The sequence below is a fragment of the Chaetodon auriga genome, chromosome 3 (genome assembly GCF_051107435.1).
Source record: "Chaetodon auriga isolate fChaAug3 chromosome 3, fChaAug3.hap1, whole genome shotgun sequence".
Classification (NCBI taxonomy): domain Eukaryota; kingdom Metazoa; phylum Chordata; class Actinopteri; order Chaetodontiformes; family Chaetodontidae; genus Chaetodon; species Chaetodon auriga.
Genome location: NC_135076.1, coordinates 12,938,306 through 12,964,893, shown reverse-complemented (window position 1 = coordinate 12,964,893; position 26,588 = coordinate 12,938,306). Strand labels below are relative to the sequence as shown.

General features: G+C 41.8%; 2 protein-coding genes across 5 annotated transcripts in view; both read right to left on the bottom strand.

The window, feature by feature from the left end:
• Positions 1–2,831, bottom strand: part of rabgap1l (RAB GTPase activating protein 1-like) — a 115,514-nt gene extending 112,683 nt beyond the window's left edge. For 3 of the 4 annotated variants that reach the window (XR_013076635.1, XM_076724795.1, XM_076724815.1), the window contains exon 1: positions 2,741–2,831. The gene's annotated coding sequence lies outside the window, so the exon portion shown is untranslated. Of the gene's footprint in view, positions 1–2,384; positions 2,444–2,740 lie in introns of all 4 variants that reach the window. The other variant, XM_076724803.1, reaches the window with a different exon arrangement.
• A 549-nt stretch (positions 2,832–3,380) lies between these two features.
• fam163ab (family with sequence similarity 163 member Ab) lies at positions 3,381–26,324 on the bottom strand. The gene is made up of 5 exons (XM_076722128.1): positions 25,754–26,324; positions 6,965–7,059; positions 6,834–6,855; positions 6,224–6,338; positions 3,381–5,781 (listed from the first exon to the last, which is right to left on the bottom strand). The coding sequence occupies exons 4-5, from the start codon at positions 6,314–6,316 to the stop codon at positions 5,383–5,385; spliced, it is 492 nt and encodes a 163-aa protein (XP_076578243.1). The 5' UTR covers positions 6,317–6,338; positions 6,834–6,855; positions 6,965–7,059; positions 25,754–26,324; the 3' UTR covers positions 3,381–5,382.
• Between the last annotated feature and the right edge of the window lie 264 nt (positions 26,325–26,588).

Sequence of the window (26,588 nt, the reverse complement as noted above, 5' to 3'; positions counted from 1 at the left end):
GTGACAGAAACCTGCTCTGAGACTCTTCACTGTGCTCACACATTAGAGCGTCTGCTTTGTCGTGACACCTCACACCTGAATCACTTCCTTTTTGGTTTGATGCTAAAGCCATCCGAGTTATTCTCAGAGTCAAATACATGGTCTCAACTGTTTTGTCTGTTTATAGTATTTAGATTCAAATGTATAACTACTACACATGTCAAATATAAGTTGATTCATTCCTGATAGACTGGTTAGTTTTCTGGTCGCCTGTGTTTGATGCTACCCCATATTAAAGTATCTCCTTCATGACAAAGAAATACCTTTCCATCAAGACACACAACAAAAGGCCACTTTGGTTTGGTAAAGGCCGGCCTGCATCAGACACCTGTTTATTCTTGTTCGTTCAAACAGCACAACACAATCTACAGCCAGCCAACCATGCATACAGCAGCTCCATTGTTGTCAAATTGCTACCAGTATTTCTCTATGCTAGTCTATGAAGCCTTGTCATCTCCTAAAAACATCAGCATCAATCAGGCTGCAACTAACCTGATTAATCATTAAACACAAGTCTGTAAAATGTCAGAAAAAGCGATAAATATCCATGCCAGTTTCTCCGAGTCCAAGGTCACATCCTCAAATGTCCAGTTCAAAAGTCCAAATCTGACATATGTTCTGTTTACAATAAAACAGAGAAAAGCAGACTATCTTCACATCTGAATTGTTTGGCATTATTGCTTGTAAACTGAATTAAACAATGAATCAACCCAGCAACTACAACCTTTGGGTGCCCTAAGGTTGCATTTTATCTCCTGCACTGTTTTCTATGTATATAGATGAAATGCACATTTATGACAGAAACTTTGGTCTTTTAAAGTGTGCAAATGTCATGGCAATTGTGGGTTTAATGGTCAAAGGCAATGATGAACTGGAGGGATTCGACACTAATCATATTAACATGGAGTCAAGAAGAGTGCTTTGCTCTTAAAGGCTAGCAAGACCCAGGAACTTGTTAACAACAGGGATGGGCAACCAATGTGTCAGCCGATTACAACTGAGGGCCAAGCCAAGCTATACAGATGGTAGGTAGTTTTAAATATTTAGTAATGATTTTAGACACCAACTCCAGTTTTAATGAACACTCAAGCCACATTTTTCAGAAGGCATTGCAAAGCAGGGCGGCAACTAACGATTATTTTCACTGACAATTAATCTGTTGATAATTATTAGAAAATGAAAAATCTCGATCAGTGTTTCCCAAAGCCCAAGATGACCTCCAGCCACAGAATGATACTTAATCCTTGGCTGTGAGACATTTAATTGCTAATTGAAACAGACAAACTTTTGAATTTACAATAACACTTTGGTTCTTTTTTTGGAGGAAGTCTGCTCTTATAGGGTTAAATTAATGTTCCTAACTAGGTATGGTACAAGTTAGGTAAAATAACGTGGCCCTACCACCTCTTCTCTTATTTCCTCTCAGTACCCACTGTGTCGGGAACCCAGTGTGTTGGATTAATATTTCATATCATATCAGGATAAGTTTTAAGTACTGTGAGTAATGTAATGGCTGTCACATTCTGAAAGCCTCCTTGTCATCCCCTTGTCAGACATGATCCATTTCCAGGACAATATCACAGTGATATTTTTGTTAAGATCACCATGCTGGGCTTCAGTTGCGGTTCATGTATTTCAAGTCTCAAGTCTCTCCTGCGGGTTAACAGCAAGGACAAAGACTGCAGTGACAATGTCATCCGGAGACCAATCCTGGATCTGATCCATAGACACCATGACAGCAGCCTCGGTGATGTTACTGAGGTATGGGTGCACTTTTTACTTCACAGCTGTAAATCCTCCAGATGGATTAAACTCAATTGGGTGGGATATGTCAAACAAAAGCCTTTTCTTAAATACACATTAATGCTGTGTAAAGAGCTCAATACTAAGAAGTCACCAGATGGCTTCATTTCTTCAGACGTTGCTATGATTTCCAGCAGAGAAGGCAGTTGTCAGTCTTTGTAGATGACGCCTTAGTTGTCAGAAACTCTATCAAGTTATATTCTGTGTTAGGGTGTACTTTCACATTAATTACTTTGGTAAACTGTCATTTCTGCTCTCACTGGTGTCTGCAGGCCTGAATGGACATCAGTCTCTCAGCATCAGCAGCAGGCTAGCTTACCATGGCAGCCATCCTCTCTAAACGACTGCTTAACGGACAGTTGGTAAGTTAAATGAAATTAGCAAGCTATTCAGTCTGAAACGCCTTACTGAGTGGTCAAGCACAGATAAGCAGCAGACTTATAAAGCGGACAGACTCTTCTCACAGCAGTTAGCTAATTCACACAACACACATAGTGAAAGACAAGGCAAAATTAGCTAGCGACAAGCCAACTTATTCGTACCGTCACCACAGCCTCTTCCTCACCGCGGGAATAATAACATGAGTTTATCACAAGCGGACCTGAAGACAAAAAGGTAGCTGTCAGAACGGTTTAATGCAGGCTAAACAGGAAGTACCTAATGTTATGTGTGTCAGGCTAGAACTGCGAGCTAAAGCTAAGTTTGGCTAACGCTAACCAGCTCGCAGTCCAAAACAGTTGGACCACTATTTGGAGGAGCGACCTCACTCAGCAACACCCCGCCCGGCTCCGGAGGGAAATGACAAGAAAGAGGAAGGAAAAGCACATTTTTCTTCTCACTGCAAGGAAACGTGACATTAAAATGCACACGTGTATTGATAAAAGAGCTGTCAACTTACTTATTTGGAGCTTTGATGAGTTGCTTGCTAGCTGTCAGAAGAGTTGCAAAGATCGTATCTGTCTAAGAAGATGAATCACTAAGGAGTTTAGTGATATAGTTTCCGGTTTGGAACGTTAGCGTAATGTCACGCATGCGCGGTACTCCTACAGATCGTCTCACTCTTAAAGCCGCCGAACAGTTATTTCTGTACAGGATTTTTATTTTTTCCACCACAGTTTTACCATATAGGTGTATTACTATGCACACAAACATTTATTTTTGATCTATATAAAATATGTGATATTGTGCGTTTAAGTTTTAGAAAGATCGTTTGGAACACACTTTCCTATCAGACAGGAAAATTTTGATGTCCCTCCTTTCTTATTGGATGATCACATTGTGAAAATTTTTAAAAGCTATGGAGGGTTACATTTTGCCTGAAAGGGTGTTCTTCAGGGGAAAACATAAGATGTTCTGGAAATTCATTTCAGCATGTGGTAGTAGCTGTTTGCCTCATGACAATCATTAGCTGGAGAACAAAGTTCATGCTGCCTTCAGAGTTAATGAACTTTAGGTTTCATTTCTGTGTGTGTGTGTGTGTGTGTGTGTGTGTGTGTGTGTGTGTGTAGTCTTGTCAATCACCACGCAAAGAGCCATTTCAAGCAGTTACAAATCTTTAATTGTCAAAAGTTAACACTCAAATATTACAGTTTCTGTATTTGTCAGGTACGATATCATTTTTAACCACATTTCTAAAAAGCTTTGTTTTATTTAGATAAAGATAACTAGTTAAGTAAGTAGTAAAATATATAGTTAATACAATACATAAATAAATCAATGATGACAATGAATTCTTATCTGTGGTAGTGGACAACAACATGGAGAAACACTGGTTTTATTCCACTGGATCTTCTTCAGAGATTTTCTAGACTACTCTGGCCAGATGTCATCAGTTTTCCAAAAATCAAACCTGTCAACCTTAAGTGATGAACTTTCATTTTGCAAGTCCTCTGTAATTCATTTGCCCTTTACATCAATCCAGAGAAACACACAATTCCAGTGCAAAATGGTCTTGAGAAGTTGTACAGTGTAACGGCACTGCAGTTGGCATCCATTTAACCTTAATGAAAAAGTAATTGAGAAACGAATGAAGCAGCTGCTGATAAATGGATTCTAATTGTATGCACTGCTGAAAAGAGACTAAGAAGTGCATTTTTGTTTAATGCTTGATTGCTTAACTCTTGGCCCATCCAAAACTCTTGCAAAATTATCCAGCACACCATGCAAGTCCTTGAGGTTTCTTGCATTACTTGTTCAGCCTCACTGAATCCTGCTGCACACAAATATAAAGACAAATATCACAGAAAATATTATTGTGTATGGCAAGCAATGCTGGCTAAGTGTAGAAAATGGGCACTGTGAAACAGTTGTCAATCACATAAATGTGTATTCTGACTTCTTCACAATATGAAAAAACTTGAAAATAAATGACATGGTTATTTGCATTTTAAAGATTCAACATTAGAGTAGTACAGGAGTATAGGAGGAGTGTGTAGACAAAATAGCACAAACTCGTAAATCACACTCCCGCGTTCAAAATACATCATGTTCAAATCCCAGCGTGCACCTCTCTACGTCAAGAACACTGTGGGATCAAGACACACGTTCATTGCTTTCTGGTTATTATTTACATATCAAACTTTTTGCATCACTGTCAAGAGAAATTCACTCTCTCATTCATTTCAAGCTTACCACTGTTGTGTCCAAGGGCTCAGGTGTCCTTGCTCGTTCACAGGTTCACCTTAGGTGAGAAAGCGGGGGTTCGGTGTGGACCTGGCAACCCAATACGTTTTGAACTCACTGCCTGTGCACCATGCTTACAATATTCCTCCAACAGAGTCACATGATGAGACAAAAACTGCTGAAAGCAGATGACTGGAGATGAAGAGCTGCAGTAGTTTGCTAGACAGCTTGCATAGAGAAAGCTCCAGTCGTCTGCTCTCTTCTGTCTTTCCTGTAACTCAAGCTTGCTCCCAGCGATCCACAATACCACAGAGCAGATGTTGACTTCTCCTTCTTTTGCCCTTTTTCAAATGTATTTCGGTCTCCATTCTGCCTATCATGACAAAATTGCTTCATATTTACCACTGCATCATACTCCCTTTTTATTTAGGAAGATGTGTTTTTAATTGTCTAGGATAGCCCTCAGTCAATAAAGACACAGTAACAGTCAACAGACAGTTTACAAGTTTACAACCATATCCTTCATGTGGGAGCATGAAGGGGCAAGAAACCTTACAGCTACAGTCATATCTACCTTCAATTACAGAATTACTATCTAAGTGAACATGAAAACATAAAATTTAAGGGTATAAAGTGAGGAGCTACATTTGAAAGTGATTCCAGTTTGTCAAACACTTGAGTCTTCCCCCATTTAACTCAGACAATCCTTCCTTAAATCCCCCCCGAAACCCCGACCCTAAATAAATGTGATAATGTGACCTCCACAGCCAGTGAGCCTTTATCCATCAGATCCTCACTGGAGGCTGCAGCAGGTGTCAAAATTATTGTTGTGGTCTTGTTAGTGGTGGTGCTGGTGAGTGTAAGTGAGGAGAGGAGTGTCTCTGTGTATGGGTGGTGTTGGGGGGCATTTTGGGGTGGTCACACCTCGGTGCTGATGGCTCGGGTGTTGGTGTAGAAATCGGGAGGCCGGCCTCGCTGGGCCTCCCTCAGCAGGGAGCCTCGGACGGTGGGCAGTGGCATCGCCAGCGCCTGGTTCTCATAGTGTGTGGGCATGTAGGTGATGCGTTCGCCACCGTTGCGCATCTCATCAGTGGTACGGATGTAGAAGGGTGAGTCATAGGGCGAGCAGGTGGGGCAGTAACTGCGTTGCCCCCCTTTGGGTTTGGTGGGGTCGGAGGATCTGGGCGGCTCTGGTGGTGACATGGACAGTGGGGTGACGATTGACCCGTCCAGGCCGGAAACACTGCAGGCATTGCAGGCAAAGTGTTGCTGGGAGATGGAGGCGCTGTCAGACCCATTCTTCTTACAGCAGTAGTACTGCAGGAGGGAGAAAAGTGCATTACATGTCAAACAAAACCAGTTTTCAACACAGTTTGGTAACAAAAACAAGCAGCACTTCATCTGCAACACTTCGATTGCTATCTTATTCAAAAAAAAAATGGAGAAATCTGCAAATAGGATGAGATCAGTTCACTTTTTCCAATATAATCAATATGCATCAAGATCTTAGTACATTCAAATGCTAAATTCTTGATACAAAATAATGAAACAGTGAGAACTTGTAGCCTCTTGTCTTCCAACAGGCATAAGTTTTTCAAGGCCTGTTAAGATAGAGGTTTTTAGTTTACTGAGCCAAAGCCAACATAATTTTGCTTAACCTTCTAAAGTGCTGTGAACTACAATTTTTTTTTTTTTACTAATTTTTAAAACACACACACACACACACACACACACACACACACTGAACAAAGACTCGTACCTGGAGTCTACAGTAACAGAGCACAGCTATGATACAAAGAAGTATCACTGTGGCCAGTATTCCTCCGGTTATGACAACAGTTCCAGCTGTCATCCGACCAGCTCTCCATCAAACTCTGACACAGGCACAGGAAGTGACATCATTAACAAGAGCCTCCCACTGTGCAGTAAATATGAAGTTCAATCAAATCATACAAAGGTCAGTATAACAGTTAACACAGACGCAATGTGCTGCAATTTATTTTCTCTGTGGTAATAGAGCAAACTGAAAAGGTCATTCTATAATTATGTGGAGAGAATTAGGTCTAAAACATGCATTGTGTAAATTATGTAAACACAAGGAGGCATCATGCCAGTTAATGCAGCCGGAAATTGACCTTGAACACCAAACTGCAACTTAAGTTTTTCTTGTCTGAATAAAAACACATATGCAACTTTATTTAGAAGATATTACAACTACAACAAGTATTCAACTTAATATAACTGAAAATTCATTCATATAGAACTGACACTCTGCTTCACTCACACACAGTATGCACACTTTATAGGAACAAAACTAAATAAAAGTCTTAAAGAATGAACCTGGTAGGGATTATTGTTGTGATACTCACGTTCAGCAAAGCTACTTAACACCTGAAAGCAGAGAAATAACAGAGGCAGTTATGCTGAATGTAAGATAGATAGATAGATAGATAGATAGATAGATAGATAGATAGATAGATAGATAGATAGATAGACTTACATCAGAAGAGTGTTTGAAGGTTGTAAGGGTGAACAGAAGTCAGAGGTCAGAGGTGAGAGGTCACACCGCTGAATAGCCACACAGCATGAACATCTCTGAGGTGATAAGAATGGAGGAGTGAGTTTCACCGAGGCAGGACATTAAGTACAGCAGTATAATTGAAGACGCTTTAAACATTTTTGTCCACAAGGTGGCACTAGGAGAAAAGAAAACTATCTCTCACAGACACAGAAACATACAGTACATTTACTACATAATAACTAGGTATGAGTAGGAGTAAGAGAAGAGGGCACAAAAGAAAGAAGGAAGGAAGCAAGGTAAGAAAGTCATGTCTGTAACACAGTATCTATGTATTAACTAAAAATGTGCACAAGTCATATCCATGGGGCCACACACAAATTAATGTATGCATTATATCCATGCAGAGGGTGGACACAATAATAGCAACACCTGAGCCTACAGTGTAATGCAATGCCATTCAGTGAAACACACAGCTTCATAAAACATTACAGAGTCAAATCAATTTCTGACACGATCGCAACAAAGCAATAACATTACAATCCTCTCAATTTAATGGCGGGCTGTTGGATTGTGTTGGATTTTAAAGATGTTATAACCGTCTCCTGTAAATAAACACAGAAATGGAGAATGACAGTATTTAGAACAAAAACATCAGAGATATTCACTGCACCCAGCAAAGTCTCCAAATCCACACATGTGCATATTCTTCATCAATGCCTCTCTATCTCACCCACACTCAAATACACACAAACACACACATGCAGCATTATGGCAGAGCAGCAGTAAAAGTGATTTAGCAGAGAGGGGCTCAGTTGGTTAGGGGTTTTAATCTGCAGGCTGAGGCTTGTCTAGGTGAAGTGAAATCTATTACGGCTGATAAAAACATGTCACACCCATGATTGGGATGGGGGGTGGGGGAGGGGGGGTGAAGGCAGGGAAAGAAAAGACAGAATGAAAAATGGAGGGGGGAAAGGATGGAGAGGGTAAGAATGTATGTAAGAAAGAAGGGAAGGGGAAGTAAGAAATGGCAAGAAGAGAAAGGACGGAATTCAGGAAGTGGTGGTGTGGAGGTTGACACGCACATACACACATACTCACACGTTTTCTGTACAAGCCCACAAAGCTAATTTCTCAGCCTGTCAATTATGACTCCTGCTGTTGGACATCTGAATAGGCTGGTGTGTGCGTGTGTGTGTTTGTTATGTTCTCATGTGAGCAGTTTGTCCTGTACATGTGATGTGATAGATGAAGTCTGTCAGTCCTTCATGGTGTAAAGTGGTTGCATCTGCAGGTTTTCTTCCCAGCTGGGAAGTTCAAAGAAGAGTGAAGTGGCTAAGCCTTCACCCAGTGGCAGTGAAGAACTGCAGCTGTACGTGTTAGTGCTAAAGAGTGCAGAACATACATACACAACAGCAAATAAAAGGTCAAACACAGAAATAAGAGACTTACTCAGAGTGCTTGATTCTGCATTTGGCCTATGTTGGATTTAAGGTATATATTAGATGCCTTCTGCAAAAACCTGTTTACATCTGTTCCTTGGTAGCAATTACAAATACACTAAAGTTTGGCTGTCCAAAGGGACAAAGATGTACTACAATAGCACTCAATACTGTCACACAAAGTATCAAACTTGATATAGCAGAACAATACCTTTTCTTATTCCACCCACTCTTCTTCCTCATCAAAACCTGGAGCCTGCATTACCCATGATGCAAACTGACCACAGGTAGTTTGGTTGAAGATTCAGAAAAGATTCAGCGGCAGCTAATGCAGCATTGAGCCTCTAGCCTCATGCAGGGATGAGGAGTGGGCAAGTGGGGCTACCGAGGTAAGCTCAGTTCTTTCTAACTCCACACCTGTAATTTTTTTCAGTTTCAAACTTGTGGCCTTCAGACCCAACCAATGTCAACTCAAGTGACTTCACTTCATTAGACTTCACGCAGCTCCCTCTGGAGCCACAAAGACTTTCCCCTGTAAGAGAACAAGATACATACTGAGGCCCAGTCATTCTGGTTTAACACAAGTTTAACACCAGGCACAAATCTTTTTCAGGTGTCTGCCCCCTTGGGCCCTCTTAGAGTTTCAGATGTTTATTTTGGGAAAATGTCCTGTTAAAGTAGGCAGTGTTTAGGCAAGCAGAGAGAAGCAGGGTCATACTGACGTCACTTGGGGGGGTAGTGTCACCTGTGACATGGAGACTTTAACAGGCCACTATGGGATGGACATTAGAGCTGTTCTGTGGCTGTGTTGGGTGACTGTTGGTTCAATAATTCAACCTAATGGATCAAATTCTGGATTCAAGCTAACTAAACAAAATTCATAAATACTGAGCTGCAACTTACGAAAACATGATATGTATCCCGCTTTCAGCTATTCTTATCTGAGTTCATCGTATCGTGGGATAACTGTAAAATATCATACTCAAAAATGGACTGATGTCAGTGTGTGTGACATACTGTAGTCCAAACACAGAATTACTTGGACTTTCTATGAGACATGGATACAGGGACTACAGTAGAAGCAGATCAGGCAGGTCGAGGAAAAGTGAGGTTGTAGAAAAACTAAAGGGCCAAATTGCATGTAACTCCTGAGATGTGTTGAATGTCTCAGACTGATGCCATGTGCCAGTGTTCAGAGAAGCTGAATGTGTTTCTTCATTAAGACCACACAGAGCTGAAAGTGCTGTCAGACTCTCCACTGAGGAGAAGAAAAGGAGCCGGTGCTGCTCCCACAGGCTGCGATCTGAAGCGCTACACTGGCACCAAGCTCATAAACCATGTTTCTGTCAGAAAGTACACTAGTCTTCCATTATTTGTGGAGACCAAACGGGATGGCAGCTGACAGATTCCTCTTAACATCATTCATCATAACTCTCTGCAGTGCAATCTCAGACTCAGTACACCAAACTATTTTTCATAATTAATGCCAGCACGGTGACTTGTACTGCACGGAGGAAATGGAAATGGAGTCGCCGCTGCCACGGCGTCATCCTTTACTCAGACACAAGATAACACACACACGCATTTGTTTCTCTCCCTGTATACATGTTGCTCTTGCAAGCACCTCGAGGCAAACTTGTTGGTTAGATTAATTTGAGTTCACTTCGTTTGACAAACTACAGAGAGGAATGAGATATCTGCATCAACACACACGCTCACACACTCATGCTGAGCACAGACAGAAAGAGAGCTGGATCAGTCACCAGTGGGCCCAGATTAGAGTGGTCCTCAATCCCCCAGACTGCCTGAAGAGCCCTCTATACTGATAAGACTCTCTCATACGCACACACACACACACACACACACACACACACACACACAAAATTCACTCAAGCAAACGTGTACCCATGCATTACCAGATAAATCAGGACATCCATTAAAACAGGCAGCAGAGTCTTCATAGCACTTAGCTGCAGTCAGTCCACATGTGTCTCATTGACCAAATAACGGCACTTGACTCACCACAAAACTCAGTCAAAGAATGGATAACACTGCAGTGATAATATGTATCAAATTTCAATCATTCAAGTACATTCAAAGCAGCAGGACACAGTGTTGTTTGCAGAAGCTTGTAGTACTGTGCATACATAATACATTAAGAAAGATAGCAGTTCAGCTCTTCACGGATTCACAGATTTAAGGTGAGCTTTTAGCCCGTCTTTAGGCATCTTCTGAGCTCCTGTGACATACAAACTTCACCTCACAGCTGTCAGAAACACACTGAACAAGCAACAATTCTGTACCTCTATTTCCATCAAAGTGACGTGCACAGTAACATAAAAATTAGGTGTGTCTCAGGTGAACCGTACCCCATGGATGATGAAATCAATCATGAGCCCATTCGGTGTGTCACCTTGTTGTGAGTTGGAGCTGCACTGCATTCTGGGCTCAGCACATTAAAAGAATAGATTAGTTTTGGACAGGCTGTTATTTCTCTTAACGCCTGAATCTGCAATATTTTAGCTCCAGGCAGAAAATACATTTTTCATCCCACCATCACTGTTCAAGTTACCACGCTGTCACCTGTCAGTCATCTTGGTGGGCTTGAATGTATCCTGAGTCTGTAAGCAATACTGATGTCTCTAAGTGGTGATTTCTTATATTACATCTCCTTGCACTATGCTGATTGAATGTTATGTTACATTTGTATGATTTGTAAATAAAACACAGGAGAACAGCATTTAATAACACACCATTTACATCTCAAACATTCTTTTAATTACTTGAAGGTAGCCTGTTTCTTCTTCTCTAATTTGTTCAGCAGTTCGAATAGGTCTGGTGTTGTGTTCACTGACGACTGCTTTCCTCGGCTGAAGAAACAATGGACCAATCAGAGCTTTGCAGGTAGGAACAAGAAGGAGTCAAGAAGGAGGAACTTTTACTCATATGAGCCGGTTTAAGGGTATGATCACACAGGCGTGAATGCATGCTTCTCGAATTCCTTGCATGTGTGACTGCGTCCTAAGGGAACAGAGGTACTGTTTGCTATTGACTGGGTAGGGCAAAACAAAATGATCCTCCCTCTTAAAAACAAGTCGCCTTGGAGCAGGATGTCAATGTGAATGAATGAAAAGAAACAGTGGTAGTTTAGTCCAATTCAAAAACAAATGTGTCCAAATTCAGGTGAAAACATTTGAAGTAATGTTCAAATTGTGCTTTTTAAAAATGTAACACATCTTAAGTATTATGTTATGTGGGCTATGGTAGGCTGCATTATGCTACAGCACCCAGTAAGTTAAGCTGCATTGCATTACACTAATTACATGCTATAAAACAAAGCCTTCACTGACATGTTTTATGATACATGTTGTTATGCTTTGTTATGATACACTGTAAACTGTGTGCTACACTCCATTACACTCCATTATGTTACATTAGGCCATGGTGTGATGCAATGCACTGCACTGCACTAGACCGTGTAGATGTTTAAAAGCGTTAACACCTGCAGTCATTGGTCTTTCATATTTTGTGGGTTTAATCAGCCCATTGCATCAGCTCGTTACCACTCCGTTGTGCCCACTTGCGTTATTTCCTTCCTTTGTCTCTGTCCTGTAGGTTATTTTGTGTTTGCAGGATGAAAACCCCTATGGTTGTAAAGCGGCAGGTTACCCATATGCTGTTTTTGGCAAATCAGAGTAATGAGAATATCTCTGGAGCTACCTCCCTCCCTCCCTCTCTCATTCTCTGATGGAGTGTTCCCTCTGGAGTCTGTGCCATCAGTCTTCAGGAGCATCTGAAGGACCTTGACTGCCCTGGAGGATTTTTACAAGATTGATTCTTTGGATCTTAAATTGCTCAGACCAGCAGTGAGCCAGTGTCAGTCTCTCCTCCTCCAAACACACTACAAACCCCATCTGTACTTGTGACATCAACACCACAGGTTCAATCCCCACAGTGTGTGGAGCTACACAAAGCAGGATGCCGACCTGCTCGCTCATCGGTTGAATGTTCACAATGTCAAAACTGTCTTTTTTAAGAGAAAATTTTGTCATCGTCATCTGAGGATTTTGTAATTTCATGTGACGTGTCATTAAATTAACTTTCAGTATAGAGACCCCATTAAAGCCCAGTGAGGCCTAAAAAATGCGCTGTAGTCAAACTAAAAGTGCTCCATCGCTAAGAAAAGAAATCTCCAAAATGTCAAGTTTTCAGAAATGAATACAACAATTACTTCTTATTTAGGCTCATGTAGTTCTGCAAACATTTTACACTACACTTCCTGTATAACATCATGAGGAGCAGAATGAGGTTGAGACTCCATCTTGAAGCCGATGCAGGTGTTTCTTCTGGGGTTGGGTATTGTTTAGATTTTAGCCATCTTGCTCAGATTCTGTGGATTCCTGCTCATATTTTATACACTTTGTCAACGATGGGCAATGTGGATGAAAACTCAGCCCAAATGATGCTATCAGATATCAAAGAGCAGAATCAAAAAGCACATTCTGGTTTTAAAATTTGGAATTGGCTGTAGGTCAGACCTGGTTCTCAATACGCAGCATACATTTAAGTTGAGGAAACATCCTACAGCAAACCAGATTAGCAAACGCAAGGCAGTGTTCAAACGATGAGACTGACAGCGAGGAAGGTGTTATCAATATAAAATGACAAAGTCCAGCACTCACAGCATCACATCAGTTGGAGGAAGAGTTCATGATGTCTGACTGAAGGAGAGAACTGTCAGTCAGCATCTGTACTTGAAATGCACTTTCATTCATGGCCTGTCAGACACAATAACAGAGGGAAAAATTGTAGGCTCCCTTTACAAGGTTAATTTGATCTGAGTCCACCAAAATGTGGATGAGCTACGTGGAAGACTGACAATCTTCCCTCCCTTAACGTGAGCCCATCTATTTTTTCCGGTTGTTTGTCTCGTTCAGGGTTGCTCTGGAATTGGAGTGCTCTTAAGCCAACAGCACAAGACTGTGTCTGATAATGTGTGAATCATTTAAACATTAACACTCTTCTGTTCCTGACGGCTTCAGGTGTTGGTCTCAGCAGCAACACAAAGCCAGACTACTGAGGCAATAATTCATGCAAAATTTCAGCACATTATTATTTTGGAAAAACAACATTTTGTCATCTAAACTCTGCAGCTCTATGGCTGCCGATGTAAGCGGAGAGAAAACAAGTCGCACATCCAAAAGGGATTCATGGTCACAGTTGAAATGTAATTTGTCTAATCCTGTTATCTGGCGTTCCAAAGGTTTTCCTCTATCTGTTTCCTCTCTCTAGCGTCTCTGCTGCAGCCCAGTGTGGGTGTCTGTGTGTGTGTTTGCATGTGTGTGAACACGTTTGTTTGTTTGAACGCGTGGGTGTGAAGTAAACACAATTTAGGGGGTCGCTTTAGAAACTGTGGTATTTCTTTTGCATGAAGATTATACACCGTAAAAGTGAAATCACGGGTAAAATGTCACAACAAGACAAAAAAAAAAAAAAAACTAATCTGTTGGAGCTGCACTGGGAAACTTCACACAGCCGCAGCTCAAAGTGAAATCAGAGCAGATCTGTTTGGATCAATTGATTTTCGTGAATGTCGTCAGGTGGCAACAGCAGATTGTACACAGCTCACTCATGTTTGCTGGTTGCAGTCCTGCTCTAACTGTAAATTCAGGGAAAATGTAAAAAAAAAAAAAAAACAAAACGCTGAAGAACGCTGATCTACTCTTCTGTAGAGGAATTTGTGCTGTTCTTGGTGCTCAAGTGATGCTGCTGGAGGCACAATCGACAGTAGAGTTTTTTGGTGTCCTACTGTTTGTATGTAACTGTCTTCATGTTGTTAAACCTAATTACTCCAATGAGTCCTGGTGGTCTGAGCTATATGGAAGATTACTGTGTGCATTATTCCTTTGCTTTGGCAGAAATTCAGTTAGTGTGTTGTTCTCACTGGTGAAACACTGCTGTGGGTCCGTTCCCTCCCCCTCCTGTACACACATTGCAACATCAACCAAAGTGGAGGGAGGGGTGTCGGGCGTGGCTCTCTGTTAAGCAAGCTCAATAAATGGTAAATGGGTTGTATTTATGTAGCGCTTCTCTTGTCTGATGACCACTCAAAGCACTTTTACAACACGTCAACATTCACCCATTTACACACATTCATACGATGACGAGACCACCTGCTCATTTCAAGCTTTTAACCATTCATACGCCGATGTCACAGTATCAGGGGTAAATTGGGGTTCAGTATCTTGCCCAAGGATACTTCGACATGTAGACTGCCTGACTGACCTTCTGATAGGGGGACAACCGCTCTACCTCCTGAACCACAACCGCCTCAATCAAAAGCAACCTCCTCTGGTTCGCTCTCACTATGGAGAGTGACGTGAACAGGCAGCCACTTCTTCCCCACTTATCTCTTGAAACACGTTGCTGGCACAAATTCAGAATAAGTAAATATCTACAAAATTCAATGACACTGATGAGGTAAAACATTAAACATTACATTGAGTGACATGTACATTGAAAACCTAAAAAAATATTTATTGTGTCTAACTATTTTAATAGTTAATTGTATTCTAGAAGTGAAAATGTTGATCAGTTTCCTCAAGTCCAAGATGATGAGTCTTGTTTTGTCCACAAACCAAAGATATTCAGTTTCCTGTCATAGAGGAGAAAATAAACCAGAAAAATATTCACATTTAAGAGACTGGAATAAGAGAAATTTGACTTTTTTCTCTTTAAAAAATACTCAAACTGATTATCAAAACAGTTGACGATTAATTTAATGGTTGACAACTAATCAATTAATCGATTAGTCATTGCAGCTCTAATGAGCTGGTCACAAAAAACAGTGGAAATGCATCAATAACAACACAAAGGAAAAAGAGAGGAGCCACTTACTGCAGAATCATGAGGGAATTTCATGTGGACGACTGCAGCACGTGATGGCACAAAGAAAACACAAGGCTTGGGCTACACAAGCAAACCCTTTCTTCTTTGGGCCATGTCACGTCATCTGTTAAATGTGTAGCTTTATATAATTTTTGGACACTCAAATAATCAATAATCTTGCTACAAGAGCATATATCTGTGGTGCTGTCAGAGTCAGTTTGGAACTTCCTGCAAAAGCCAACAAAATGAAATGGAAAAGACGAAACAAGGGGCAATCCTTTGGATCTTTACACCACTGTCAAACTGTCTTTCTCTGTTTCACAACTACGTGTTATTGACAGAATAATGCTCCAAATGATAAGTAGATTAACCCTTCGCATTCAAACACTTGCTTGCGACCTTGAAAACCCTCCTCATGTGCTGAGGGTCCAACAGGAGCTCAACCAACCGTTTTCCCATCTTGCCTCTTAAGCTGTCGCAGCAGTTACGGCCCAATAGGCAGAGATTGATGACACCGAACATTTTAGTTCAATTACTTGATTTTGCTTGAGGTCATTTGGGGCAAAGAATGCAATGAATGTGAAGAACCACTCCCCAGAATGATCCTCTTGGCCCCATGAAAGCACATGATCAATACATACACCTTCATCCCCGTGAAGATGGAGAGAGATGGGACGACAGAGAGTTGGAACACAGTTTCAGTCTTTTTCTCCGTCCAATCTGGACCATGTTCTGGAGCTGTATATGCTGCTGGCAGATTTATAACTGGTGTACATTATGCTGTTATGCAGCTCTCCAGGCTACTGTACTCCAGCCTGCCAGCTCCTGATTCAGCCTTTCTACACACTCAAGATGTGGTGACTACCTTTACTCACATGGCAAGTGAAAGATTCATTACTCACGGTCCATCTGTAATTTTTATACACACGTCAAATTCAATTTCCTCCCTTTCCATATAGGCCTATCACCAGATATGCAGGCCAGTGGGATGGCTATGGGTCTGTCTGCTGACTTCTACCCGCTCTACTGCACTTTTACTGCTGCTGCTGATACTACTGTGACTAATACTGCAACTTCTGTGATCACAACCACTACTATTACTACTCTGACAACTGCTAATACCATTTAAAGATGCTTTGTGTATGATGTTTTTACTTAATTCTCAATTCCCTCAAATCACTTTGCTTAGTTTGATTGCAATTAGACGGCAATGCTTTTCACTTTACCAAGTAAATTATTTTAATAAAGCTGTCATTTTATCCTGTATCCTGTACTACAGTACTTCTTTTCTTCTGGGCAATGCATTCTGCTATGCATAGAAATGTTTCATTCTACTTGTTAGAGAAAGTTAATAATACTTATTATTAACTTAGAATTATTTAATATTTTCTCAAGCTCTATCAGCTCAAATCACATCAGTGACAAAGCTACTGGTGTCTGCAAGGGCTTTCTGGTGAGTCCATTAAAAACCACAAAGGGCACAAAGCCTGCAACAGCATGCTGATAAACTAGTTATGATTAGATCCAACCAGGAGCCTGTCACAACAACTGACAGCAAACCTGGACAGACTGTGCAAGTGTTGGCTGCACCAAATGAATATAACCCTCAAATAGCACAACAAAATCCTGAGTGCCCTTAGACAAGGCACTGTACTGGTGTACCTGCAGTAGAAATGAGAGACAGTCAGATCCCAGGTTTTAATGTGTGGAGGAGTACGAATGTAGAGCAGGACAGAGCCAGAAAAGATGAAATGGAGCCCATTTCCACAGGATAAACACCCCCAAACATCCCCATTTTAAACAGCACTGCAGCCTGCAGCAGTGCATAGCAAACATGGAAGGTAAAGCTGCACTAGTGGCTGCTGACTGTTTTGTATATCTGTCTGATATTGATTTTTTTTTTTCCACCATCCCATAAAATTATATTAGGAGAATTTTGTGCTGATTTGAAATAACGCTGTTCTGAACATCCTGTACATCCCACTGCTTTAAATGCTTACTGAATGGGGTTAAAAAATATCCAGAAACACTGCTGTTGTGCTCAAAAAACAGATGAAAACCAGAGCAGAAACATAATGTGAGAAGGGCACTGTGTGATAGTCTCACTTTCAGCCAGCAGAATTTTGCAGAATGCTTTTATCCAGCGCCTCTGACTGTAAACAACTCCAGGTCATATATCATCAACATAAACAATAAATAACATAATGAAGTCCAAGGTCAAACACACAGGGACACCTAACATGAGCTGATTGTCCACATTCACTGGGTCTTCATTCCAGCATGCCTTGAGCACAAGGAAGGAAACACCTGGACAGGTTTGCATCAGTCACAAAATGAACATGCAGACAGACAGACAGACATTTACAACAGCAGCTTCTTAAAGAGAAACTCACCCCTCTGTCTTTGCTGACCTCCAGTGGTTTAACCTCTCACCTTCACACAGTGATGCAGAGGTGTATTCTACGACTCTGTGACATCACTGGTGGGTGTGGTTACACGTGCAACAGAGCACAAATATGGCGAGACAGCCTTTCAGAAACAAAACAAAAACAATCTGAACCTACAAACTAGTTTCTGGCTTTGCGGCGGGGACAGCTCCAACCACTGAGCCACTGACTCGCTTCAGCGCACTTCAAACAGGAGGGCTTGGATTGATTTTCTGGTTAATTTATGTCCAGTTCAGACAGATTCATAGTGAAGAACTTGAGCAGGAAATGCAGTTGACGTTAAACATGCACACGCCTCTGCGTCTCCCTGCTTTACGAGGGTTTGCAGAGGTTTCATTATAGCTGCTCAGCTCCTCCTCTGCTGTCCTGCGATATGCCAGCTTCTCTTTCACACTTGGCAGCAGTGCAGCATCATTGAACGCACACCCAGTACGGGGAAGCGGGCGGCCGAGGGAAGCTGTAATTACTGTACCTCCATTCTGCTGGTCAGCACGGCAGTCTCATAAAAGGAAATGAAATGGTCCAGCTTCTATCTTTGAGGGAGTAATGTACCACGAATATTACATTAGCATACATTCACATGGACATTTTATCTGTGACAGTTAATAAAGCGAGGGAGCACAGCCACAGATGGCAGGCCCAGCAGGATGAAGGCAGGGCTGCCGAGGTGCCTTACTCAGGAGCAGAAGAGCAGGGGTAGAGGTCAGGGGTCAGAGAGCCTTCTCTAAGGACCAGAAAATATAAGCATCCTTCTTTTACTGCGAGGAATTCATCCATCAACCTTAGAATTAGCTGTGGACTGATGCATGTTAGCATTACTGAATGGTGTTAACTTTTAAGTGGTAACACATTTTATTAAGGTACACAAATTCACAATTGGCTAGACTCTAGTTTCTTATTTGTAGCATATTGGCTCTTTATTAGTAATCATAAAGAATAAGGCATTAATGCCCTATTCTGCATGACCATATTCTACAACTACCAAATCATTAACTAAGCATTTTCCCTCAATTACTGGGTTAATTACTGGTTATTGATAGTAAGGAAGTTGCTGTACATGAATTACAATCTTAATAACCTAAACCTAACCTTTAATAATCCTGACCCACACAATAAGGCATTAATAGGTGGTTTATAGTGATTAATAACAAGCCAATATGCTGCTAATAAGCAACTAGTGAATGGCGAATATGTTTATGTTAAGAAAAAGTGTTACCTTTTAAGCATTATAGAAAATATATGACACAATGACAGCAGTTATTTTACGTAGTAAAACTTCCACTGCTTCCTCTCTAAGGTCCAGGGGTCATACAAATGTTACTTCCACTTTTATGTTCCCGATCTTACCCTGAGTGATATCAAATATGAGGTGGTTCTGTAAATATAAAACATGACTGCCTTGAACAGTCTGTCAACAGAGTCTGGAAAGCCGTCACGCTAGCAGTCAAGTCGTTGTCAACCTTCAGTGTCGACCATGCCTTTCCCGCAACTGTCGAAATGGATAAATTAGAAATAAAGCCGTTAGCTTTGCCGCCAGCTTTACAATGAATGAGTAGGTGTGGATTTCAGAGTGCTGCTCAAGGCAGTTTCAACACATGGCTGTGCAAAAAGACTGAACCTATGACCTTCAGCTTGCAGGACTGTAACTGAATCCACTGTGTCATTCTGCTAACAGCCGGCCAGACACACAGAAGGGGAAGCGCTTCCAGGACAAACAAGAACTCAGATCTCCTCTTATCGCTCTGCATTAGCAGACTTTTGATTTCACATAGGTGACTGCAAATAACACACTGTTTTGTCAAAAATAAACATTAGTCAAACTCAGCAGGTTATTTCACATATCTCAGAGGTTTTGAGGACACGTCAATCAGAATCTTTTCTACGATGCAACAACAAAACTTTTCTCATGACTAAACTATTAACCCGTTGCACATGTCTCCATTCTTTGACCCAAACAAAGATGGCAACAGGAAAGCAAGCAGCTAGTGTTGTCATGTCACCTTTGTTTGGGTCAAGAAATGGAAACACGACTTGGGAAATGGTTCAATCTCTAGGACAAATGCTTCCAGGAGGAAAGAGGCAAAAGAATTACAGGAGTTCAAATCCTACAACCTCTTCATACACAACACATTTCATCTTGAGAACATCGTCAGCAGTTTTACATGCATGGAAATGGGAGTTATCCGCTTGAGGCAATATTCAGATTAAAGGTTTACAAGGTTTGAAGCAATGTGATTTCTTGTTTTTACACGGATTGATCAGCATGCAATTTGTCAATTACAGATCTTGAGTTTCTCGTGTCTGGTGACCTCTCTGACACCTTTTACCTTATTATCACAGGAAACAATTATTTGATAAATTGTAACAAAAGCGTTGTGGGAATGTGTACAGATGAAGCCGGTTCTATCTCATATTAACTGATGTTTATGTTGAATGAAATAAGGTTTGTGACTGTGAAAACGGGTGAGCGAGGCTGAGTGGAGTGAATGACCACGTCATTTAACTTATGAATAACTTTAATCATTTCCAGTTGAAAGTCTGGCCATCAGCAGGATTACACTTAAATGTCAGCCATGTGACATGTTTTATTCAGGCTGAATATATATTTTAGCACACATTCCTTCAATGTTCAGTTCAGGTCACAGGAATAATATCTGGATCCTGCGACCTCTGACCTTTGTCCTCCTTACCATTCACTGCATGTGTGTTGAAGATCCAGGGACTATATTGCAGATCAGTCCAGGTCAGAGAATCAGAAAAACTTGTTATTGCAAGAGTAAAGGTTTGAATTTGAGCTTCAAACAACGCTCATGCAAGATGGCTGATACAGAATCAGTTCTACATTTCACAAAAGAAGATGTTTTCAGGCAAGAATAAGGAGGTCTGTGCACAAATAGTGAGAGGAGAGTGTTTTCTCAGCTGAAACGGTTTGGACTAGGACACAGGAGGTAATTTAAAGTTTAAAGCGTTGGTCAAAGTAAGAGTGTGAAGGTCACAGAGGTGTACACTGGTGTAGAAATTGAACTCAAATGACCCAAGTTCAATTCCCAACTCATGAGCACAGGTATTCTTTACAAGGTGGGAAGGGTTTATTCCTTTGATAAGGACAATCTGACAGGAAATCTGTGGTTTAAAGTTAAAATTACAGCACATTTTATGCGACTGTTGATCTGGAGGAAATGTCTCTCTGGCTTACAGTACCAAAAAACAAAGAGTGTGTTTGCGGCGTTTGTTTGTGTTCATCCATGTCCATGTTTATGTCACATATCTCACTGCGAGTATGTAAATGTCAAAGAGTATGTTGTCAGTACTTTGTGCGTGTACTTATGTTTGTCAGTCTGATTATGTCTGGAAGTGTGTCTATAAGTGTGTATATATGTGTGTGTGTGTGTGTGTGTGTGTGTGTGTGTGTGTTTTTGATGAGTCACCACAGATACAGCAGCCAGCAGCAGTAGAGCTACGTTAGCAGATAACAGTGTTTCTGTTCCAGAGGCCTCCGGCTCTGCCAACACGCCTTCCTCTCGGTGGCCTCATCCTAACCCAGCCTGGCTGCGCTTCAGAGCTGCGTTCACATCAACGCGCCTCACATCACCTTGCGGAACGCCACAGTAAGAGTCACAGACTGTGATCCTATCCAACTAAGCAACTGAAAACAAATTATACCTGCTCATATTCATTAGCCTGGGGGAGAAGTAGTGTAAACCATGACAGAACAGGGGTTGAAAGATTGAAACTTGGTGATATACAGTATTGTGTTTTCCCAGATTCAGTCTGATCAATACTCTGTGATATGAAATGGAGAAAAGCAAAGCAATCTGAGCATTTGTGAAGCTGAGGCCAACAACTTTGTGGGGTTTTGTACTTGATAAACAAAACATCGAATAATCAAAATGACATTAAACTAAGTAATTATTAGTCGACTAATTAATTATCAATTGACCATTTCGTAATGAGTCACCACACATAATCTGCAATCTGTTCTGAACCAGAAACAGCTGGTAGCACTGGGCTGTGTGACGAGTTTGGCATGGTAGCCACCGTTGGATCATGTGACTCTCTAGGGGAAAACCCCCCACATTTTTGCCGCACGGATTCAGCACAAAGGACGCTGTAAAACTACAGATTTCCTAAATTAAGACACTCAAAAATGGCTTAATAAATAAACCTAATTGTTACAGGCAAATGGTTGTCATTTGTCTCTCTGATTGGTTGCCAAACATCAGGAGGGTGGGTCTTGTATAATATGAGCCTGGGGAGAGAAAACAGAGGGGTGGAAGGACACGGAAATCTTTTTGGGATACAGTCTTTCCCAATAAAGATGTCCAAAAAAACCAAAGTGACCTGTCGATTGACTGAAAAATGGTTCTAGTTGATTCTATTTTTGCAAAGTTTCACACACTCATTCTAACTCCAACTTTTTCAAAATCGGTCAAAATCACCGCTGACATCCCTGATGTTTTAGTTTCCCCTCCAGTCATCAGTCAACATGGATGAGAAGAGACTAATTCATGAGCCTGAGAAGGAGAACATCTTGATGATGATATGATATGATCCACAGCATCCCTTTTACATGGATATCCTCAGAGATATTCTCGAAAAGGACGAGGTTTGGAAGGAAATCAGGGACAAAGACGCAAACTGCCCTCCAACTGTATTGAAACAAGGCTGACAAAAGGTAACGTAACTTTGTAAATTTTAGCTTTACATTACTCATTTGCAGGGGGAGAAATCAAATGGCAACCAAAAAAAAAAATGGTCATCCCCTCCGCATGCTGTGACATCACTTCTATATGTCGAGACAATTTTTCATGCTCCATCTGCTAGAGTTCACCTGCTTGCAGTGTTAGGAAGCAGTGTTATTATAATTGCAAAATCCTGTACACAGAACAAATCCATTCACTACTACATTGTGCTGTGACGCAACTTTAAGCATTAGGTTTCATATCCAGTATAGTTTAAAGGTGCCTAAAAAGCTGTACATACAAACATATGAAATATCTGCCAGACTCAGAGACATTTTAAGTGTGATGTGCACCTCAGTAACAACAAATGGACTTCTCGTTCTTTGTTGAACACATCCACATCTCTCAGACACTTCTGCCATGAAATCAGCCATCATGTAGAGATTGAAATCTGTTCTAAAATGACAGCTGGTGGGTCAGGGGAGACCTTCAATCGAGCTGGTGTGACTGACGCCGGAGTTACGTTTCCTGCCTGCTAATGCTGCAGTGCAGTTTGGACACAGCTCATCTCACCTTAAAAGTGTGACTACATTACACTCGACTTGCAACTGTATGGCAAGAAATACTGATCCAGCAGCCAGAAAAACCTTGAGGGCTTTTCAATAATTCACATACCACTCCTGAAACACTGAAACACTTTCCCAAGGTAGTTCAAGACTCTCCCCACCCACCCCAACCCAACAAACACACACACACACACACACCACAAACACACATACTGTATATACACCACGAGCACTGTGCAAAAACACTCTTCCATGCATGTCGTCCCAGAAAATACATCGAGTGGAGCGTCAGCAGGAGGAAACAAGGCATGACTTTACAACCAAAGGTAGGCTGAGTGCTGTAGTCTGCCTCCAGAAAGCGACAAGATCTATGATTTACACGCCTTTCTCATAGTAACACTGTCTCTACTTTGACTAAAAAAGTCAGTGACAGTATGACTGTATGACGGTACAGTATGACTTGTGCCACAAACAAACGTTCAGATGTTTGTGCCAATCTTGTGTGGACATGATACAAGACTGTGGGTCACGCTTAGCAGCAAAAATTCAACCACACGCTTCACTGGACGTCTTAACCTCGACCAGCCCGCCTCTCTCCTCATTTTGAGGTTCTTTAATGTATTTTTTAGTCGCCCGACACGACTCAGATACTTTATCCATGAAGACTATAAAACTTTTAAAATACAGACAAGGCCAGTTCTCTGTCTGTGCAGAGATTGGGATTGCACAATCGTAGAGGCAACTTTTCCAGTGCTTGATAACAGGATGAGCCTGTGACCAACGAATCGCTGCTTTTGGCTGGCATCACAACACCAGACAGTGAGTTTGTCCAACAGGTTTGAAAAGATTTCATCAGTCCAAACAAGGTTAAATCATCCTAAAAACTATAATATAACCAAAACTGGTGACAGAAATAGTCTCACAGCAGCAATAATGACAAACCATGAAGAATTGCTGGGTTAGTAAGACAGCTTAGGCTAACTGTTTCCTAAATTAACTGAGGTTGATCAAATATTTAGTCTCCCTGCCAAAGAGGCTGTTACAGAACAACTTAGCACTGACAGACCAAATGCTGTTAGCCGCTAGCTGTAATTTCCCTCAGTGTTTTGAACTGTTGGCACAGCACACCATTAGACAACCTGTGTATTAAATACATTTTGTCTGTTGCTGCTGTGTTAGCTGTGACAGCCCTGACTGCAGACTCCTCTGGGAAATCAGTCCACTTCCTGTTGTCTCACAGCCCCTGGAGGTGGAGGAATTAAGCGTGTGTGTGAGTCTGTGTGTGTGAGTCTGTGTGTGTGTGTGTGTGTGTGTGTGTGTGTGTGTGTGTGTGTGTTTGTGTTTGGGGCAGGGCGGAGACAGGAGGATATAGAGAGGCTGCTCAACACTTCTTTAGTCAGGCCGTATTTTCCAGCTTCCTCTGTGAGAAATGGGTCAGAGCAGCACAGCACCTGCTGCTGGCTGTTGATGTGGGAGATCAATATGCTGCACATACAGTACTGCACTGTGGCTGCTACAGTATGTGCACATAGTTAAGGGATACCCCACTTGGCAGTGACGGTTTTGTTTACATGTTTAATATGAGCATAGTAGAGACAAGTAGATGCAGTGACTCAGGCCACTGCGAGCACTCAGTTTTTAATCTAGTAATTAAAACGACTCATTTATGAGAACATTTTCTCACTATTAGAAAGAACTGAATTTTTCTATTGCACGATGTCCACTGTCATCTCTAAAAATCACATTCTGCCAACAGCCAACAAGTACGTAAATACCAGTATATACAGTATTTGTATATACAGATTATTCGGTTCAAACAGAAACAGCAGCAGAGGAACACAATCCTGGTGAAGTACAGCTGTGTGATGTACGTTCATATCATATTCTTTCTTCTCCTCCTCAGAAAGGCTGCATTACAAATGGTAGAGCGCATGAACTTCTGAGATTTAAAGCTGAGTGAAATGGCCCGTAAGTACCTCTGCTTTTTGGCTTCCTCCTTTTCATGTCAAACATCTTACATAAGCAATCCTCCATCAAATATTGTCCCATTATCCAAAGGTTTTCAGTGTAAAATATAGTGACGCACTTTCAGCTGAACCATTTTCTACAGGAGTGGCTCCAGGGGAATTGAACCCCTCTAACCTCAGCAGTGTGAGCGTCCTGCTCAGCCTAGTGGGACTCAGGACCTTCACCTGTGCTCCGTCCGTATCCAAAATGCTTCAGGATTGAATATAATTTACAGGTGACTAAGGTGAGCATTCAACCCCGATCTCTGGCAGTTGCTGCCTTACTGTCTACTATCATCTTTTTAATTGGAAATGATGCAGCCTTTACTGTTGAATGCCAGTGCCAGCAGGCCACCCAGACAAGACTAAACCAGAGTGAAAGAAGGTCACAGCAGCAGCAAAATGGCAAAAACCCCAAGAGTCCAGCTCCTGCTGAGCTGCTCCTCTGTCACTTCCTCTCCTCTGGCAGCCTTAAAGGCACATTTCAAATTGAATTGAAAATGTAATTGAACTGAAGTCACAAATCTCTGTGAAGCTTTACATTATTGCCTCTGCACAGTGTAGGGACTCTTTCACATCAAGGGTCAAAGGAGGATCTGCCACCACTGACATTTGAATCCAGAGCCTGGGACATTTAAAAAAAAAAAAAAAAAAAGCAGAGGAAGAAGAAGAAGCTTTATCTCAGATACAACAAACACAAAATGTGACCCCCATCTCGTCTTACACATGCTTGCGCATACCTGATCTGGTTACATGGTCTGTCTGTTCAGGCTAATCCTGTGGAGTTTGACCATGAAAAGCCACCAGCATCCTTTTCGCAGCAGGGGGAGAGCAGAGAAGCGCTGTGCATCGGACTGCGGCGGAACTTCTCCAAGGATGAGCCGGAGTCCAGAGCGCACGACTCCGACGGGAAAACCCAACACTCCCGCTGTGGCACCAGCAGACTAGAGGTCAGACGGACGACAGCGCAGACAGCCACGACGGGGAGACACCGTAAACAGGAGCATACTCACGGTACGCAACCGGAGCAAACGAACAGGTAAGGACGAAGGCAACGCTTCAGGACAGGCGCTTTTTACGCGCATGTAACCTGTAAAAACGCTTTCACCTTCACACGCAGCGGTGGTCTCCGCAGGAATCCGAGAGCGAGAAACAACCAAGAGGACACTCGAAACCACACAAATTTAAACGGACACATCCAACAAGTGAGGGACGAGGAGGCGCAATGACGGAGTCAGCTGCTGGGCGGACTGGGAGGAGGCGATGGGAGGAGAGGAGCCGCCCCGCATCACACTACCTCCCTCGCAAATGAACCGAATTTCTGGCAATATGAGGTTATTATTAGAGGAAATATGGCAAAGATGTGGCTGTAAGGTCTCCAAACGCCTGCCACTCAATTTCCACTTCACTGTAGATGCCTGCAGAGTACGATTGTCACTGGTACTGGATAAGACCACAAATACAAACCGTAAAGCACAGTATGACCTCTAATAAAGCCCACTGTGCACTATAGCATCTAGAAATACAATGATTGAGAAGATAAATACCATAAAGTACAATAATGTCACTGTAAAC